At 42.7% G+C, this 17,375-nt stretch overlaps 1 protein-coding gene across 3 annotated transcripts in view; it reads left to right on the forward strand.

Moving 5' to 3' along the window:
• The first annotated feature begins 3,412 nt into the window (after positions 1 to 3,412).
• dpy19l1l (dpy-19-like 1, like (H. sapiens)) overlaps positions 3,413 to 17,375 on the forward strand; it is a 112,397-nt gene continuing 98,434 nt past the window's right edge. The window contains exons 1-6 of one of the 3 annotated variants that reach the window (XM_070889176.1): positions 3,413 to 3,915; positions 4,384 to 4,408; positions 8,830 to 8,917; positions 10,613 to 10,750; positions 12,058 to 12,178; positions 12,272 to 12,365. In XM_070889176.1, coding sequence (XP_070745277.1) covers positions 3,663 to 3,915; positions 4,384 to 4,408; positions 8,830 to 8,917; positions 10,613 to 10,750; positions 12,058 to 12,178; positions 12,272 to 12,365 — 719 coding nt within the window. In that variant the 5' untranslated portion in view covers positions 3,413 to 3,662. Of the gene's footprint in view, positions 3,916 to 4,383; positions 4,409 to 6,176; positions 6,352 to 8,829; positions 8,918 to 10,612; positions 10,751 to 12,057; positions 12,179 to 12,271; positions 12,366 to 17,375 lie in introns of those variants that run through there. The other 2 variants (XM_070889183.1, XM_070889184.1) reach the window with 2 other exon arrangements.

A 17,375-nucleotide genomic window follows, 5' to 3' on the forward strand; every position in this document is an offset into this window, starting at 1 on the left:
ATTATATAGCGCCTTTCATGACCATCGGATGTCCTAAAGTGCTTTGCAGCCAATGATGCACTTTTTGAAGTGTAGTCACTGTTGTAATGTAGGAAACGTGGCAGCCAATTTGCACACAGGAAGCTCCTACAAACAGCAATGTGAAAATGACCAGATAATCTGTTTTAGTGATGTTAATTGATAGATAAGCATTGGTCAGGACACCAGGTATAACTCTCCTGCTCTTCTTCAAAATAGTGCGATGGGATCTTTTACGTCCACTTGAGGAAGCAGACAGAGCCTTGGTTTAACATCTGATCTGAAAGACGAGAAGATTAAAGGATTTGATAGGGGAGGTAGAGAGAAGCTATATCCTTGGGTGAGGGAGTCCAGAACAAGGCAACATAACCTTAAAATTAGAGCAAGGTCATTCAGGGGTGATGTCAGGAAGCACTTCTTCGCGCTAAAGGTAGTGGAAACCTGGAACTTTTTCCCTCAAAAAAGGTTGTTGAGACTGGGGGGTCAATTGAAAATGTCAAAACTGAGATGTATAAATCTTTGTTAGAAACATAGAAACATAGAAAAATAGGTGCAGGAGTAGGCCATTCGGCCCCTCGAGCCTGCACCGCCATTTAATAAGATCATGGCTGATCATTCACCTCAGTACCCCTTTCCTGCTTTCTCTCCATACCCCTTGATCCCCTTAACCATAAGGGCCATACCTAACTCCCCCTTGAATATATCCAATGAACTGGCATCAACAACTCTCTGCGGCAGGGAATTCTACAAGTTAACAACTCTCTGAGTGAAGAAGTTTCTCCTCATCTCAGTCGTAAATGGCCTACCCCTTATCCTAAGACTATGTCCCCTGGTTCTGGACTTCCCCAACATCGGGAACATTCTTCCCGCATCTAACCTATCCAGTCCCGTCAGAATCTTATATGTTTCTATGAGATCCCCTCTCATCGTTCTAAACTCCAGTGAATAAAGGCCCAGTTGATCCAGTCTCTCCTCATATGACAGCCCAGCCATCCCTGGAATCAGTCTGGTGAATCTTCACTGCACTCCCTCAATAGCAAGAACGTCCTTCCTCAGACTTGGAGACCAAAACTGAACATAATATTCCAGGTGAGGCCTCACTAAGGCCCTGTACAACTGCAGTAAGACCTCCCTGCTTCTATATTCAAATCCTCTAGCTATGAAGGCCAACATACCATTTTGCCTTCTTCACTGCCTGCTGTACTTGCGTGCCCATTTTCAGTGACTGATGTACCATGACACCCAGGTCTAGTTGCACCTCCTCTTTTCCTGGTCTGCCGCCATTCAGATAATATTCTGCCTTCGTGTTTTTGCCCCCAAAATGGATAACCTCACATTTATCCAGGTAATACTGCATTGCCATGCATTTGCTCACTCACCTAACCTGTCCAAGTCACCCTGCAGTCTCTTAGCGTCTTCCTCACAGCTCACACCGCCACCCAGTTTAGTGTCATCTGCAAACTTGGAGATATTACACTCTATTCCTTCATCCAAATCGTTAATGTATATTGTAAAGAGCTGGGGTCCCAGCACTGAGCCCTGCCATTCTGAAAAGGACCCGTTTATCACAACTCTCTGCTTCCTGTCTGCCAACCAGTTCCCTATCCACGTCAGTATATTACCCCCAATACCAAGTGCTTTGACTTTGCACAACAATCTCTTGTGCGGGACCTTGTCAAAAGCCTTCTGAAAGTCCAAATACACCACATCCACTGGTTCTCCCTTGTCCACTCTGCTAGTTACATCCTCAAAAAATTCCAGAAGATTCGTCAAGCATGATTTCCCTTTCATAAATCCATGCTGACTTGATCCGATCCTGTCACTGTTTCCAAATGCGCTGCTATTTCGTCCCTCATGATCAATTCCAACATTTTCCCCACTACTGATGTCAAGCTAACCGGTCTATAATTAGCCGTTTTCTCTCTCCCTACTTTTTTAAAAAGTGGTGTTACATTAGCTACCCTCCAGTCCACGGGAACTAATCCAGATTCGATAACACTGTTGGAAAATGATCACCAATGCATCCACTATTTCTAGGGCCACTTCCTTGAGCACTCTGGGATGCAGACTATCAGGCCCTGGAGATTTATTGGCCTTCAATCCCATCAATTTTCCTAACACAATTTCCCTCCTAATAAGGATATCCTTCAGTTCCTCCTTCTCACTAGACCCACTGTCCCCTGGTACCTTCGGAAGGTTATTTGTATCTTCCTTCGTGAAGACAGAACCGAAGTATTGGTTCAATTGGTCTGCCATTTCTTTGTTCCCCATTATAATTTCACCTGAATCCGACTGCAAGGAACCTACATTTGTCTTTACTAATCTTTTTCTCTTCACATATTTATAGAAGCTTTTGCAGTCAGTTTTTATATTCCCTGCAAGCTTCCGCTCGTACTCTATTTTTCCCCTCTTAGTTAAACCCTTAGTCCTCCTCTGTTGAATTCTAAATTTCTCTCAGTCCTCAGGTTTGTTGCTTTTTCTAGCCAATTTATATGCCTCCTCCTTGGCTTTAACACTATCCTTAATTTCCTTTGTTAGCCATGGTTGAGCCACCTTCCCAATTTGATTTTTACTCCAGACAGGGATGTACATTTGCTGAAGTTCATCCATGTGATCTTTAAATGTTTGCAATTGCTTATCCACCGTCAACCCTTTTACTATCGTTTGCCAGTCTATTTTAGCCAATTCATGTCTCATACCGTCGAAGTTACCTTTCCTTAAGTTCAGGACCCTAGTTTCCGAATTAACTTTGTCACTCTCCATCTTAATAAGGAATTCTACCATATTAGGTAAGGGTATTAAGAATTACGGAATGAAGGTGGGTAAATGGAGTTATAATGCTGATCAGCCATGATCTAATTGAATGGTGGAACGGGCTCGAGGGGTTGAATAGCCATCTCCTGTTCTTATCTTCCTATTCCTGGTGCTTTTCTAAGTAGGCAGAGCAGGGCTTGTGCTTCCAATGTTGAGATAAAAAGAGGATCCCAGACTCACACCACTCACTGGGTTGGTAGGGGTGGATGCTGGGGTGGGAGGAGGCTGGGTTGCTAAGAGTGGGTGGCTAGGGGTGAGATGAGGCTGGGTTGCTCGGAGTGGGTTGCTAGGGGTGAGATGAGGCTGGGTTGCTAGGGCTGGGTTGCTAGGGGTGAGATGAGGGTGGATTGCTAGGGGTGGGTTGCTAGGGGTGAGATGAGGCTGGGTTGCTAGGGGTGACATGAGGCTGGGTTGCTAGGAGTGGGTTGCTAGGGGTGAGATGAGGCTAGGTTGCTAGGGGTGACATGAGGCTGGGTTGCTAGGGGTGAGATGAGTCTAGGTTGCTAGGGGTGAGATGAGTCTAGGTTGCTAGGGGTGAGATGAGTCTGGGTTGCTAGGGGTGAGATGAGGCTAGGTTGCTAGGAGTAGGTTGCGAGGAGTGGGAGTCTGGCTGACCTGGTGTTTCTGTGCTCGGAGTCGCTTCTTGTCCAGGCTGCGGTCTCCTTGGTGTTGATGATGTTGCCGTGGTGACGGCGGCTGTTCCTTGCCCGAGTGCAAGAGCGAAGCCCCGGCCCCGCCAGCAACGCACACCCCGAGGCTCAGGCTCGGGCGTAGGCCCACCCTGGGGAGCAGGAGGAAGAGGAGGCAGACGGGTGTGAGCGCGGCCTAACATGGCGGTGAAGACCCGGAATTGGACCAGGAGCAGCCGACCACCGCCCGATGTCAGGGAGCGCTGCCCGCCCCAGGGCACCAGGGCCGCGCTGAAGGTGGCCAGCCCGCGGCGGGAGAGGCGCAAGGAGTGCACGACCCAGACGAGCAAGTCCTGCGTGGTGGGCCACTCCGGCAAATGGGTGACCAGCATCTGCGGCCCGTTCGGCCTCACCGACTCGGCGCTCAGCAGGCTTGGGACCACCATCCTACTCGGTGAGGGGGTGTGGAGAGGCGGGAAGTGGAATGGGGAAAGAAGAGGGGTAATGTCGGGAAAGCTAGAGTGGGAGGGAAATGGAGAGGGATTGGGGAGATGGAATGGTAAAGGAAGGAGAGGGAAGAAGAGGGTGAATGTAGATGGGGAGAAGGGAAAGGGGTGAGTGAGAATAGGGAGAAAGAGGGAAGGAATGGAATGAGAGAGGGGAGAAAGGATTTAGGGGAAGGAGGGAGAATGGTGGGCAAAGATGATGGTGGAAAAGAGGAAAGGTATGGGAGAGGGGTGGTGGAAAGGAGAAGGGGTGAACGGGGAGGGGGAACAGCGAGAGGTTTCTGTTAGTTGCATATTTACTGCTCCTAACTGCATTTATAAAGCTTTTTACTATTACTGTGCTGAAACTATTGGGAACAATTTTAAGAAGTAAGTTGTTTTAATCTACTACTGATCTGTTCTGTTCTCTTTTATAGCTATCATAGCAGGAATTTTACATTGGTAAGTGTTAACGGATTCCTTTCCAAATATGTATTTGGGATTGGTTTGTTATGGTGGCCAGACCTGTTGTGTAGATACAGAATCCAATGCCTTCCAGTGAAATATGATTTTTAGTTTCATAAACCTGTCTGATTGAATAATTTAAAGTGACAAAATGAAGAGCAATTTATAACCATCCTTGTGAGCAAAAATTAATGTTACTTCATGGTGAAGCACTGAATATTCTGTTTCTTTGGTGTTATTCAAGCATTTACTTTTATGAACTGGGCAAGTGTCAAATAATGTCTCAAACTATTTAATAACTGAGCAGTTTGGTACAATTGTGGAAATGCAGACAGTATTTCTGCAATAGCTGGCACACGTGACTGAAATTTTAAAAAGCCACGAGATGGCCATAAATTTCTATGATTCTATGGAGAAGAGTGCAGAATATGATTCCAGCATTATTACTGGAATATCTTGCCTTGCAACACCAGCTGATGATGAAAAGCATTGATTGATTATGTATCCAGTTCAACAGTTCACTTACTTTTCGGGGAGAAGTGGGGAAGAAGGATCAGGATATATAAATCTGATCTAAAGAGCTATTCAAATTTTCCCTTGGTTAATTCGTTGCAGTTTATAGTTAAATGCATTAGTGCTAATATTTGCTCTATTTCCCCCATGTCTAGTTGTGTTACATGTTAGGAGACGTCAAATTTAAAAAAAAAAGCTTTTCCCTGTGCATTTTGCTGAGGTATATCCTGTCCAATTCATAACGGGTCGGAGGCTTATTAAAAGGGAGAATGTTTCTTTTGTACAAAGTTTGGACGGAGAAGGAAAGGTGACCATTGGGAAAAGTACAAAATTATACCAAAGCAGGTCAAAAAAGAGATTGGGTTGCCAAGAGAGAACTGGATACTATAACAGCAAGAGGGTTGGGCAGTGAAGAAATCTAAAACCTCGAGGATCCATATGGAAGATGAGTAAAACAGTGAAGAGGAAATGATTAACATGCTAAAATGAGTGCTGCTTGGGGGATTTTATCAGAGAAAAGAAACATGGTACAGCCCTACTTCAAGCGTGTGTTCTGTGTGATCTATGACTTTAGTGGTGCAACAGAGATGCCAGCTGGGTGAAGGGGCTGAAAGCTGCTCAATCCCCCAAGGGCGCTTGGACTAGCAATGTGCCTAGAGACAAGGAAAGAGAGTTGTGATACTCATTGTGAGGGAGTTAGTAAACACTGGAGAGTTTTCAGTGTAACTCCTTTGTTTAAGAGTGTTTGGAGGATAAGCCAGGTGACTACAGACCAGTTAGTCTGATGTCACTTGTAGGTAAACTCTTAGGGCTGGAAATTGGCCAGCCTTGCGCCCGTTTTTTTCGGCGATATTTCGCTGTTTCTGGTGGGAACAAGTGATCAGCTAAATTGGCCAAAGTCTTGCGCCAACGGTTTTGGAATACCGCTGAAAAGCGGACCGCTGGCGTGCAAGATGAAAAAAAGCGATATCGCTTTAAATTGGCCATTTGGTGCACCTTGGGGCCCAAATTTGCCCCACCCGTTTTTTTCGGCGCACTCACGTGAGATGCGCTGACTTCCTAGGCTCAAAACGGCGGCAAAAGGATGTCCCTGGATTCTGGCCGCTCTGTTGACTCTCACGGGGTTTGGCGCGGCGTGGCGATTCCATTGGGGGGGCGGAGCTAGGGCCCTGCGCGTGAAAGAGTGCCGGCAGCTGTCCGCATGCGCATTAGAGCGTTCGTGTATGCACAGTATCTCCTGCCGATGATGATGCGTGCTGCAGCGTGGGACCCGATGCGTCCTGCCCCTATCCCGGGCCGAGTTGCCTGCTGCACAGTAACGAGAGAAGCCTGCCTTCTTCTCAAGCACTTGGTTCTTTTGTTGGCTGCCTGCATTCTATTCTACACACAACTTGAAAACTTGAGGACATTGCCATACAAAGGTTCAGGTAGAATTGCCTATTTTGAAATCCATCTCAAAAGTTTGGTGGGGGGGAGTTTTGATTGGGATGGGAGGAGGGGGTGATAACTGTGTAGCCAGTAATTTTAATGAGCTTATTCCTTAATCCTGTTGATGAAAATACTTTTCTACATAAGAACATAAGAATTACGAGCAGGAGGTACTTCTATTTTTTTTTTTGGATATTTTGAAATAATTATGTAAATATGTTTTGTCTCAACTTTTATTTTTATAGTTTAAGCTTCCATGAATGCTTCTGTTGTATAGTAAATTAACTTTGTGAAGTTTGTCAGATGATGTCCTGTATAGCTGTTTGATCCTATTCACATTTAGTCAAGTCATTAAGTACCCTACCTGCGATGATTTCTTAACTCGCCGCAAGGGTTTTCTGTGCAGCCACAGGTGGCCACATACGCTGGCCTAAGTTAGTTTGGAGCAACTATTAGTTGTCCAAAGTGGCTTAAATGGCCAAAACGGGCGTAGTTGGCTGGTAATGCCTCCTTTTGAACAAAACCAAACTAAACGAAAAAAATCCTAACTAACTCACTCACACTGGCGCAAATTGAATGTGCAAAATGGGGATTTTTAAGATACTCCAGAAAAATCAAGTTGTTCCAGAAAAAGAACAGAGCAACTCCTGGGCAAATTTGGGCCCTTATTCTGGGTGGAAAAAAACACCTGGGAAAAGCCTGCGTTGCAGCCCCAGAAACAGTATGAAGACCTGCAAAAAAGGCAAGTTAAAGTTTTTATTTTTAAATTATTTTTCAACAATTCGCTCGATAAATAAGTGTCTTGGAAATGTTTTGTGATTTTTTTTTTTTTTGCTTTTTGCAATTTTTGTGTTTTCCCGTCTCCCAGGGCCTGTCTTTTAGCGGTAATCGGCCTTGGACTAAAGTTGACGAGGACCGCGATTTCCACTGCGAATCCTTGTGCAACGCCGATTTTTACCGTTGGACGTATTTTTTAACGAAACTTAGGCCTTTAAAAAATGGCAGTGTGATTAGCGGTATTTTTGGTGATAAATGCCTAAAAAATATCGCTATGGCCAATAGATGAATTTCTAACCTCAGAATCCTAATTCAAGATGAAATTAGGAAGCATTTAGAAACATGGGTTAATCAAGAAGAGCCAGCACAAATTTGGTAAAGGCAAATTGTGTTTGACATGTAAAAGAAAGATTGAATAACTTGCATTTATATAGCGCCTTTCACGACCTCAGGACATCCCAAAGCTCTTTAATGCCAAGGAAGTGTGGTCACTTTTGTAATGTAGGAAATGTGGCTGCCAATTTGTGCACTACAAGGTCCCACAAAGCAATGTGCTAATGACCAGGTAATCAGTTTTTAGTATTGTTGGTGGAGGGTTAAATATTGGCCCCAGGACACTGGGGAACTCCCCTGCTCTTCTTTGAAATAGTGCCATGGGATCTTTTAAGTAGTAGAGCTTTTTTTTGAAGACCTGACTGATTCAATTGTCAAAATGTATCTCAAATATATAGAAGATACTTAATGGGAGAGGGAAAGTAAATGTTACATTTAAGTAGACTAGAGAGCAAGAGAAAGGCACGCATGATATGAAAGCCAAATTTAGGACAGCGGTCAGGAGGACTTTCTTTAAACATTGCATGATCAACAGGTTGCCAGGAGTGGTAGCTGAGGTCAGCGCTCTGGACTCGTTTAAAAGAACTGGAAGATGCTAAGTTTGTATTCTGAAAGGATGAAGGGCATTCTTCATCTGAATCTGTTTTGTCTGTGTTGTGTTCCTGGGGAAAAAAAGTCCATTAGTTGAAGCAAGTTCTCTCACCAGACATTTCCCCAGTGCCTGATATGTATATCAGGGCTGCAGTTGATACTGCTATTAATTTGCTTGCTTAAGCGATCATATTGAGAATTATCTTCTCTTGTGCCTGCTCCTTGTAATTGTTCTTCCACCAGTGGGAGATTGAATAGATTGAAGGCATTAATAGATTATTTGAACGCTATTATCCAGTTAAGTATACAATTCTTTGAGGGCTTGACTGGGTAGATGCTTAGAGGTTGTTTTACCCTGGCTGGGGTGCCTAGAACTCGGGTCATAGTCGGCAATTTAGGACTGAGATGATAAATTTCTTCACTCAGAGGGTTGTGAATCTTTGGAATTCTCTACCCCAGAGAGATGTGGATGCTCAGTCAATGAGTATATTCAAGACAAGTCGAAGATTTTTGGGCACTAAGGGAATCGAGGGATGTGAGGATGGGGCAGGAAAGTGGAGTTGATGTAGAAATTCAGCCGTGATCTTATTGAATAGTGGAACAGGCTTGACGGGCTGATGGCCAACTCCTCCTAGTTCTTAAGTTTTTGTATTTTTACCACTGATCACAGTGATAGAATTGCATGTGCCTGCTAAATCAGCAGCTATTTCATGGACCTTTTCTCAGTTGTGAAAGCAATGTTTATATTTTTTTAATTTTGCTCTCATTTACCATAGGTACCATATATCTAGTCTTTTTGAAAATAATCGACATTTCTCTCACCTCTCAACACTAGAAAGAGAAATGGCTTTTCGTACTGAAATGGTAAGCATTTGATTTATATTAGTGTTAACCATGATTAGCCTCTGAGTCCCCGGTACAGCGAGCTCACCTGACTTCACCTAGCCAGGTGAGACAGCTAAATGGCAGCCAAGTAGTAGGTTACCAATAGGTGGTGTTCTGAATCAGAAATTGGTATTCACTGACACCATTTCTACTCCCCATTGGTCTGCAGCTTTCACTCTGCTCAGGTGCACTGGGTTTCTGCAGCGGGAGCTGCTCTGCGAGTCCCAAATCAATGGGGTAACAAAATCCCCCTGCATTTCACAACTTGCAGACTACAGATGCAGATGAATTGTGCAAGGTGTGAAATACATGGGATTAAGAAAAATAGTTTTGCATTTAAAAAGAAGTTAGCTGAAGGGATTAGATGATTGGTGTGACCTGATACTGATCACAGTTATAATGAGGAAAACAAGGGGGGAGAAGTTCTGCAGTGAGCGCTAAATTCTCTTCAGAGAATTCAAGCACTGGAGGCCTTTACAGGGCATTGCATTGTTAAGGGGAGGGGGGCGGGGAAGGGGCTTGTCTCCTTTGAACACAAACACAGCTGTTAGAAAATATCGGTGGTACTTTTTTTTCCCCCCTCAAAGTAACTTGTTTCCATTTTCCTTGTGACTCAATATGGTGCCCTGGGACTGTGTGAAACCAGTGTCTTTGAGACTGATGATGGTAACTCCACCTACATTTCTGCAGTACCTTTCCTTTGATGTGTTCTGCATCTGCTCATAACAGTGGGGCTGAATTGAGTACCATTATGGGCATAAATCCTCATAACACATACAGCCTATTGTGGATCCAATGCACTGTGCTGCTGATCACTGCTTTCCATTCTGGGACTCGCTGGGTTCTCCCCCTGACCCCTGTCCCTCTCTAGTCCAAGAAAACTGAGCCAGTTTGCCTCAGTGTTACCACTCCACTCCCATTCCCTGGTTGAAATATATAATATGACAAAGATCAGGGATGGAACTGAGCCTCCGAGAGCTTGCTATTGGCATTTCTAATAGACAACTTATTACTTATTATGGTGTTGAAATTGATTTCCCTTCCCACCAGATGCCATGGGAAAAATGTTTTAGAAAACATTAACCAGGGAAGGTTAGCCTATAAAGACACCGGTGAAGCTAGAAACATTTAAGGACATTAAACGGTTACTGATCTGTGTGGGCAAAGGTAGAAGAACCAAGGGCAATAAAACCCAGCTGGATGTCCTGTGATGTGGAACTAACAGACAGATTGTAATGAGCAAACCTCTATTGCAGTGGGCAGGGTGATGGCACAGATGTGATAGCAGTTTGTAGGGATGCGTGCAAGGTGTGCTTATATAACCTTTCTGTATGATGGTCGCCATCAGTTGATTTAGTAATAAAATCTGTTTATACTGAAAAAAACCTAATAAAATTGATTTTAAAAAAATAAAATAAAATCAGATTGACATTTTGCAATCCCTCAGCTTCCAAAGCAATGGAAATGTCAGAAGTTGCAACGCAGAAAGGGAGGACTGTTACACAGTACTGTCGTAGGAAATTATTACAGAATTGAAAATGTCATAGTGTTGCAGGAAGCATTCTCTCCATAGAATTGTGGTGAATTAGCTGGAATTCAGTCTGCTCTCTCGGTATTTCCTGTCTGCCTTTGTCATGTTTAGTTATAATGCCTAAACAATGTTTCTGGTTTTAGGGCTTGTATTATTCTTTCTTTAAGACCATCATTGAAGCACCTTCATACTGTGAAGGTTTAAGTTATATAATGAACGATCGTCTGACTGAATATCCTTTGGTTATCAACACCTTGAAGCGGTTCAATCTTTATCCAGAGGTTGGTTATAGTCATGAAATATTGGATTCTCTATTTGAGATCTAGTTTCAAACCAGGACGAATATTACAATTAGCTCCTGTGTATTTAGCATGATAAGGGATAAAATGGGCAAGGTGACGACCAAATTGAGAGGGAATTCAGGCATTCTTTAACATTTTACTGAGCTGTCATCTTTCCCTGCTTTCCTCAGCCTCACCAATTTCACAGTACACAAACTCTTAACTCATTCAGGACTACACTGCCCATATCACGTCTTGTGCAAAGTCCTGCACACCCATCACTCGTCCTCACTGATTTCTCGTGACTCCCCATCTTCAGTACATTGATTCCAAATCTCTTGTCTTCATTTACAAAACCCCTCCCTGGGCTTCCAACCTATCTCTGCAACCTCCTTCTGCCTATTGTCCCATTTTGTATCCTTAATTCTTCCATCTCTGGTTTACTGTGTCTCCCCTTCTGCTTGGGAACTTAGCTTCCCCTCCTTGCCTTCAAAAGCCTCTTCAGAACCACATATTCAATCAGCTCCTCCCACCTCTTCTCTTGGTTAGTCTCTGAAATACATTGGGACATTTCACTGTTCCAAACAACCTCACATTTATATAGCATCTTATCATATGTCTCTGATACGTTTCAAATTGCTTCATGTAGAATGAATTACTTTGCGAAGTGCATTGATTGCTGTTAGGTCGGTTAACGTGGCCATCGTTTTGCAACAGAACGCACAAACGGCAATGAGACGAATGACCAGTTGATTTTTTGGGGGATTGGGGTAATAGTTAAGAGGGAAATATTGGCCAAAGTACTATTGGAGTCACTACCCTTCAAATAGTGCCACCAGATCTGTAATATCCACCTTAACCAGCAGCAGGCCAGGCGGGACCTCGGTTTAATATCGTACCCAAAGCAAGGGGCCTTCAATAACGTAGCACTCGCAGTACTGCAGAGCTTTCCTGCTCAGATTCTGAAGAGCAGCGCAAACCCACGACCTTCTGACACCGAGCTGGGATTGCTGCAAATGGTCACACTTTTCATTGTGATTGTGTAAAAAAAATTGGAGAGATGTTGCTGACAACAGTAATTACTGCCTCATCAGCAAACTTGTGTGATTGTAACCAAATGTCAAAAGGAATTCTATTTAATGTCTGGGTGATGAGCTCCATAACCGAGACTTTATTAGTTGACGTTCTAGTGTTTATTTAAGACATTATTTCCAGATTTGATTTGCAATGGTAGCAACATGAAGTGCAATGTTCAGTTTAAAATTGCAACTTGTATAATGGAAAAACTTGTCTTCGTCTCTTGATAGGTAGTACTGGGCAGCTGGTACCGCACTTACCTTGCTGTTTCAGACTTCCTTGGCATTTCAACCAAAATATGCTGGCGTGTGGACCGAGGGCAGGGCTTCAGCCCTGTGGAGAGTTGTGAAGGCAAGTTCTTAATGTTTTGGACCTATTTTTATTCCCTGCTTTTAAATATTTATCCAGATGGTGAACTGAAATGTATTTTTATTTGTTTGACAGGAATGGGAGACCCTGCCTACTTTTATGTAACATTTGTTTTTATTTTAAATGGGCTCATGATGTCGCTATTTTTCCTCTATGGGACGTACTTGAGGTAAGAAGATATTACAGTGCCATTAACAAATGAACATTACTGCTCGGAGGAGAGATTGAAATGGTTTTGTGCTGGAGTCCATCACTTGCGCTGCCAGGCTAGTGGGGCAAGTCATTTAGCAATGAACCAGTATCTATGGGAATGTGGTGGACCCAATGGACCAGTGAATGCATTTTGAGACAGGCTCTTATTGATGTCTCTGTTGTGCAAGATTTTTAGAAATTCTTGTTAATAAATACCAGTATGCATTTAAGGTATAGTGACGAGATTAGATGCCTTTTATAAAATGTGTTTTAGGAGGTTTCATTAGTTTGAATCTTGGTAAAGTCTCACATTTCCTTGCAATATATATGTTGCTAGTGAGTATGAGGGCTGCAGACTTTAGCACAATTGGTGAACAACTGTTGTGTTGCTATCTACTGTGAAATTTAGTTTGTGACTAGTATTCCTGTATCTCCTTGGTCAAATCCACCTGTTACTCCAGGATCATTCCAGAGAGCGAGAACAACCAATGATATCATTTACTCCTTGATAAATGCCTCCTTAGAACCCTTTCCCTTGCACCTTCAGCTATCGCCTCTTAACATCAGAGGAGCTCATGGATGTCTTTGTCTCAAAGACTGCATTTCCATTAGATGCTACCTCCCCCTTCCCTGTCCTCCTGCTGTTGAACACATCCTTATCACAGCTCCCCTGTCATTTTGCAGCTTCTCTCCCACCTTCCTTCCACTGCCCGCTTGAAGCTCATTTCTATTATGAGATCCACCTTCTGTCGCCTTGATCTTCTCCCAACCCAACTCATAGCTACTCAACTACCTTTCATGGCCCCAATGCGAGCTGACAATGTTAATGGCTCTCTCGATTTAGGCACTCCCTTTCTAAACTTTCATGGTCACAGCCTCTTCAAAAACCTCACCCGTGACCCTCTATATCAGGCAATCGCCAATCTTCCCTCTTTGTCTAAGGTCCTTGAACATATCATCACCTCCAAGTGACAGGTTCAGCTCTCCCACAATAATCCGTTTGAGTCGCTTTAGTCTGGTTTCCATTCTGACCACAGCAATGGAACTGTCGTAGTCATAGTCACCAACTATGTACTCTATGATTGTGGTGCTTGTATTCAGTCCATTGTGCCTTTGGCAACTCTTTGAGAGAGCTATCCAATTAGTCCCACTTGCCTGCTCTTTCCCCATAGCCATGCAAATTTTTCCTTTTCAAGTATATAGCCAATTCCCTTTGAAAGTTACTATTAAATCTGCATCCACCACCCTTTGAGGCTGTGCATTCTAGATCATAATAACTTCCTGAGTAAAAATAAATTCTCCTTATCTCCCCTCTGGTTCTTTTGCCAATCATCTTAAATCTGGGTCCTCTGGTTATCGACCGTCCTGCCAGTGGAAACAGTTTCACCTTATTTATTCTATCAAAACCTCTTAATTTTGAACACCTCTATTAAATCTCCCCTTAACCTTCTCTACTCTTAAGGAGAAAAATCCCAGTTTCCCTAGTCTCAGATAATGAATGAAGCCGTCTTCATCCATAAATGAAATTTTTTTGAATTTAGAAATTAAGGTTCATGTTTGAACAAATTACATAGATGAGATAGGAGTGGATTACATTTCAATGCTTACTTATGTCTCCTTCACTTGTTTTCCACAATTCACTTCTCCCTGATGTTTATCTCCTATCAATATAATTTAGAAACAAATTTGTAATAGTAAATTATGGGAGTAAGATGTTAAATTTACTGTTCATGCCCCAGTGAGAAATTGAGCCATGTAAATCGGAGCATCCCACCATTGCTGCCTGGTTTGTGCAAAGTTAGCTAATGTTAGCCAGGGTGATGGTAAGGGTGTTGCAATTGGCCTCAGTTTTTCTGATTAGTGGGGGAAATCAGCCATGATTCCTATTCCTGATTGCTACCCAGTGACCCCTGTTGGAAGTGTGTGTGTGTGTGTGTGTGTTTGGTATGGACAACTTGGCTGTGTTTCTCTGTACCACTGAATACTCTGCTTATACTCACCATCATGGTGACCTACATTACAACTGTGACTACACTTCAAAAGCACTTTGGAACATCCCGAGGTTGTGACAAGCGCTATATAAATGAAAATCTTCCTTTCTTGAATAATGCAGGGTACAGGAGGACACTTGTAGAACAGTACCTCAGTAAGGAGTGCCTTCGAGGGTGGGAAAAATAAATGTACTCTTTTGCTTGATGTGTATTAACATCTCCAAATGTTGTATATTTGGTAAGATCTTCAGTCAATGCACTAAATGGTACAAGCCTAATACTGACCAGTTTAATCAGTTTGCACTCTGAATCTTATATGTTCATAATGGCAATAACCTCCCTTTTTGTTTGTGCATTTCAGCTCCATATCTTTAATCAATAAAATGCAATGTCCATGTGGAGATCTATAATGCATTTAATTTGGCAGATGTACTTCACCTTCCTAATATGTTCAGTAAGAAAAGTTTAATGACTAGAATTAAAAACTTTTTGAGAACTTCCAGCAACCGCAAGGAACCAATTAAGTTGTTTAATTTACAAAAAAATCTTACACTTGTTTCTCACGCCGTAATCAAAAGTAAAACTAGAAGTTTTCAGAAGTTTTAAAATTATGAGTATTGCCTCGAAATCATAGAATCATACAGCACAGAAGGAAGCCATTCGGCTCATTGTGCCTGTGCCAGCCCTTTGAAAGATCTGTCCAATTAGTCCCACTCCCCTGCTCTTTCCCCATAACCTACCAAATTTTTCCCTCTCACGTATATATCCAATTCCCCTTTGAAAGTTACTATTGGATGCTCTTCCACCGCCCTTTCAGGCAGTGCATTCCAGGCCACAATAACTTGCTGAGTTTTTAATCAAAATAATTTTTGATATTTTAAAGTTCTCTTTCCATTGAGCTGCTTTCAATCAGGTTTTATTTTACTTTCAAGAGTGTTAAAGCCTGTTAAATGTTGAGTAATCCACAGAGTTGAAGAGGGAAAACCTGCAGGATTTTTATCACCTGCTGACAGTTAGCTCCCTTTCAATAGCTCTGGACGCGGATCTTTCCCTGCTACTTCCTGTATTGCTAATCTGCTTTGCAGATTGGATTTTCTGCTTACATTTCATAGATTTTTCATACCCTGATGTAGTAGCATATCTATTGTACATATCCAACGTATTTAAAGATGAACTCCTGGAAAATTACCAGTCGGAGGGGAGGCTGCACCACTGAAACGCGCCTCTAATCCAGTGCCGTCCAGTGTGTGAAATGACAGTTGGAAAATATATGGAAGATTAACCATGTGATGGAAACAGTTTTACAAAATTATTAGTGGTTTAAGTGTCATTTAATAGTCCCTTCCCTCTATCCTTCCTCTATTCCCCATCCCCAGTAACAGGAGGTGCCAGGTCATTATCAGCCTGTTACATCTGTTAGAATGGGGCAGAATGCATAGACTTTAACTTCACATTTTATGAATAGAATCATTCTTTGTGATGAGACACAAGTATCTGATGCACAAGAAGTGTGCATTTGGAAAGGTCCACTGTAACTTAGTGTGTCATAAAATCTGGCTACCTTTAAATAGTTCATGTTTACATCATATCTGCAACACAAGTGCTGCCTATCTATCAATTGTACCCTTAACTAAGAAAAGAAACAACTTCAGGACGTCCCAAAGCGTTTTACAGCCAATGAAGTACTTTTGAAGTGTAGTCACTGATGTAATGTAGGAAACGTGGTGGCTAATTTGCACACAGCAAGCTCCCACAAACAGCAGTGTGGTAAATGGTCAGATAATCTGTGTTGGTCGATGGATAAATATTGGTCTGAAAACTGGGAAGAACTCCCATGCTCTTTCAGATAGTGCCATGGAATCTTTCACATCCGCCTGAACAGGAGGGTGGTTACTTGAAGTGTTATTGCGGACTGTAGGATAATGTTTGGGTGCAAGCTGTCTGATGGGTTATAGGAGATGAGGTCTAGTTTGTGCAGGATGTTAATCAGTGCAAAGTGCAAACATTTCCTTGTCGTGAAGTGAATGCACAAAATAAATAGAACCTATTTTTCTTTAATAGGGCTTGTGCTTTAGTCCTGGTGAGTCTCGTGTGACAAGAAGAGTATTTCTTGACACTGATATTGTAATTAAATTGTTTCTCTGTTTAAATTGAGTCCGGTGATGTAATATGCAGCAAAATGTGGAGTGAACTGAATCCTTTCATGGGTTGGATAGGAACAAGGGCAGATGTGCTTAACTCCACCAGAGGGCACTCCTGTTGGCCAAACCCAGCATCGTAGCATCTACTGGTAGCTGGTTCTTTTGATCATTGTGTTTTTAGAGTTAATTGAAAGCAACCTTTTCCTTTTAAGCTGGATGTTGTGTTTTATGCACTCTATTCAATTCGTGAGGGTCTGGAATGCACTGCCTGAAAGGATGGTAGAGGCAGAAACCCACATCACATTTAAAAAGTACATGGATATGCACTTGAAGTGCTGTAACCTGCAAGGCTATGGCCCAAGAGCTGGAAAGTGGGATTAGGCTGAACAGGAACAGCTATTTTTCGAATGGCGCAGACACGATGAGACGAATGGCCTCCTTCTGTGCCTAAATTTCTATGGTTTAATCTTCTTCAGCCTGCTGATATGTGTATTACACCCTCAACTTGCTCATATCTATTTAGATTCACAGAGACATAGATATAAGATTAAATGTAGGGGATTTAGGACAGCAAGCAGGAGAAACTTTACAGAGGGTTGAGGGGCTGTGGAATCATTACTGGAGTTACTGATTGAAACAGACTACTTAAGAACAGATTTGATAGGTGGTTGAAGGAAAGGGGAATAAAGGGATGGATACATTTATTTGTACTGTAAAAATGGTCGTTCCTTGTCTCTGGTCCCCTTGGAGGATAAGCCACACCCTGAAGTTTCTCTGGAATGTGTAACAGGAACCGCCCAGCCCAAGTTCTCACTGACTTCGCAAATTGTAACTCGATCCACTTTGACTTCCAGA

The sequence above is a fragment of the Pristiophorus japonicus genome, chromosome 1, assembly GCF_044704955.1.
Source record: "Pristiophorus japonicus isolate sPriJap1 chromosome 1, sPriJap1.hap1, whole genome shotgun sequence".
Taxonomy (NCBI): Eukaryota; Metazoa; Chordata; class Chondrichthyes; family Pristiophoridae; genus Pristiophorus; species Pristiophorus japonicus.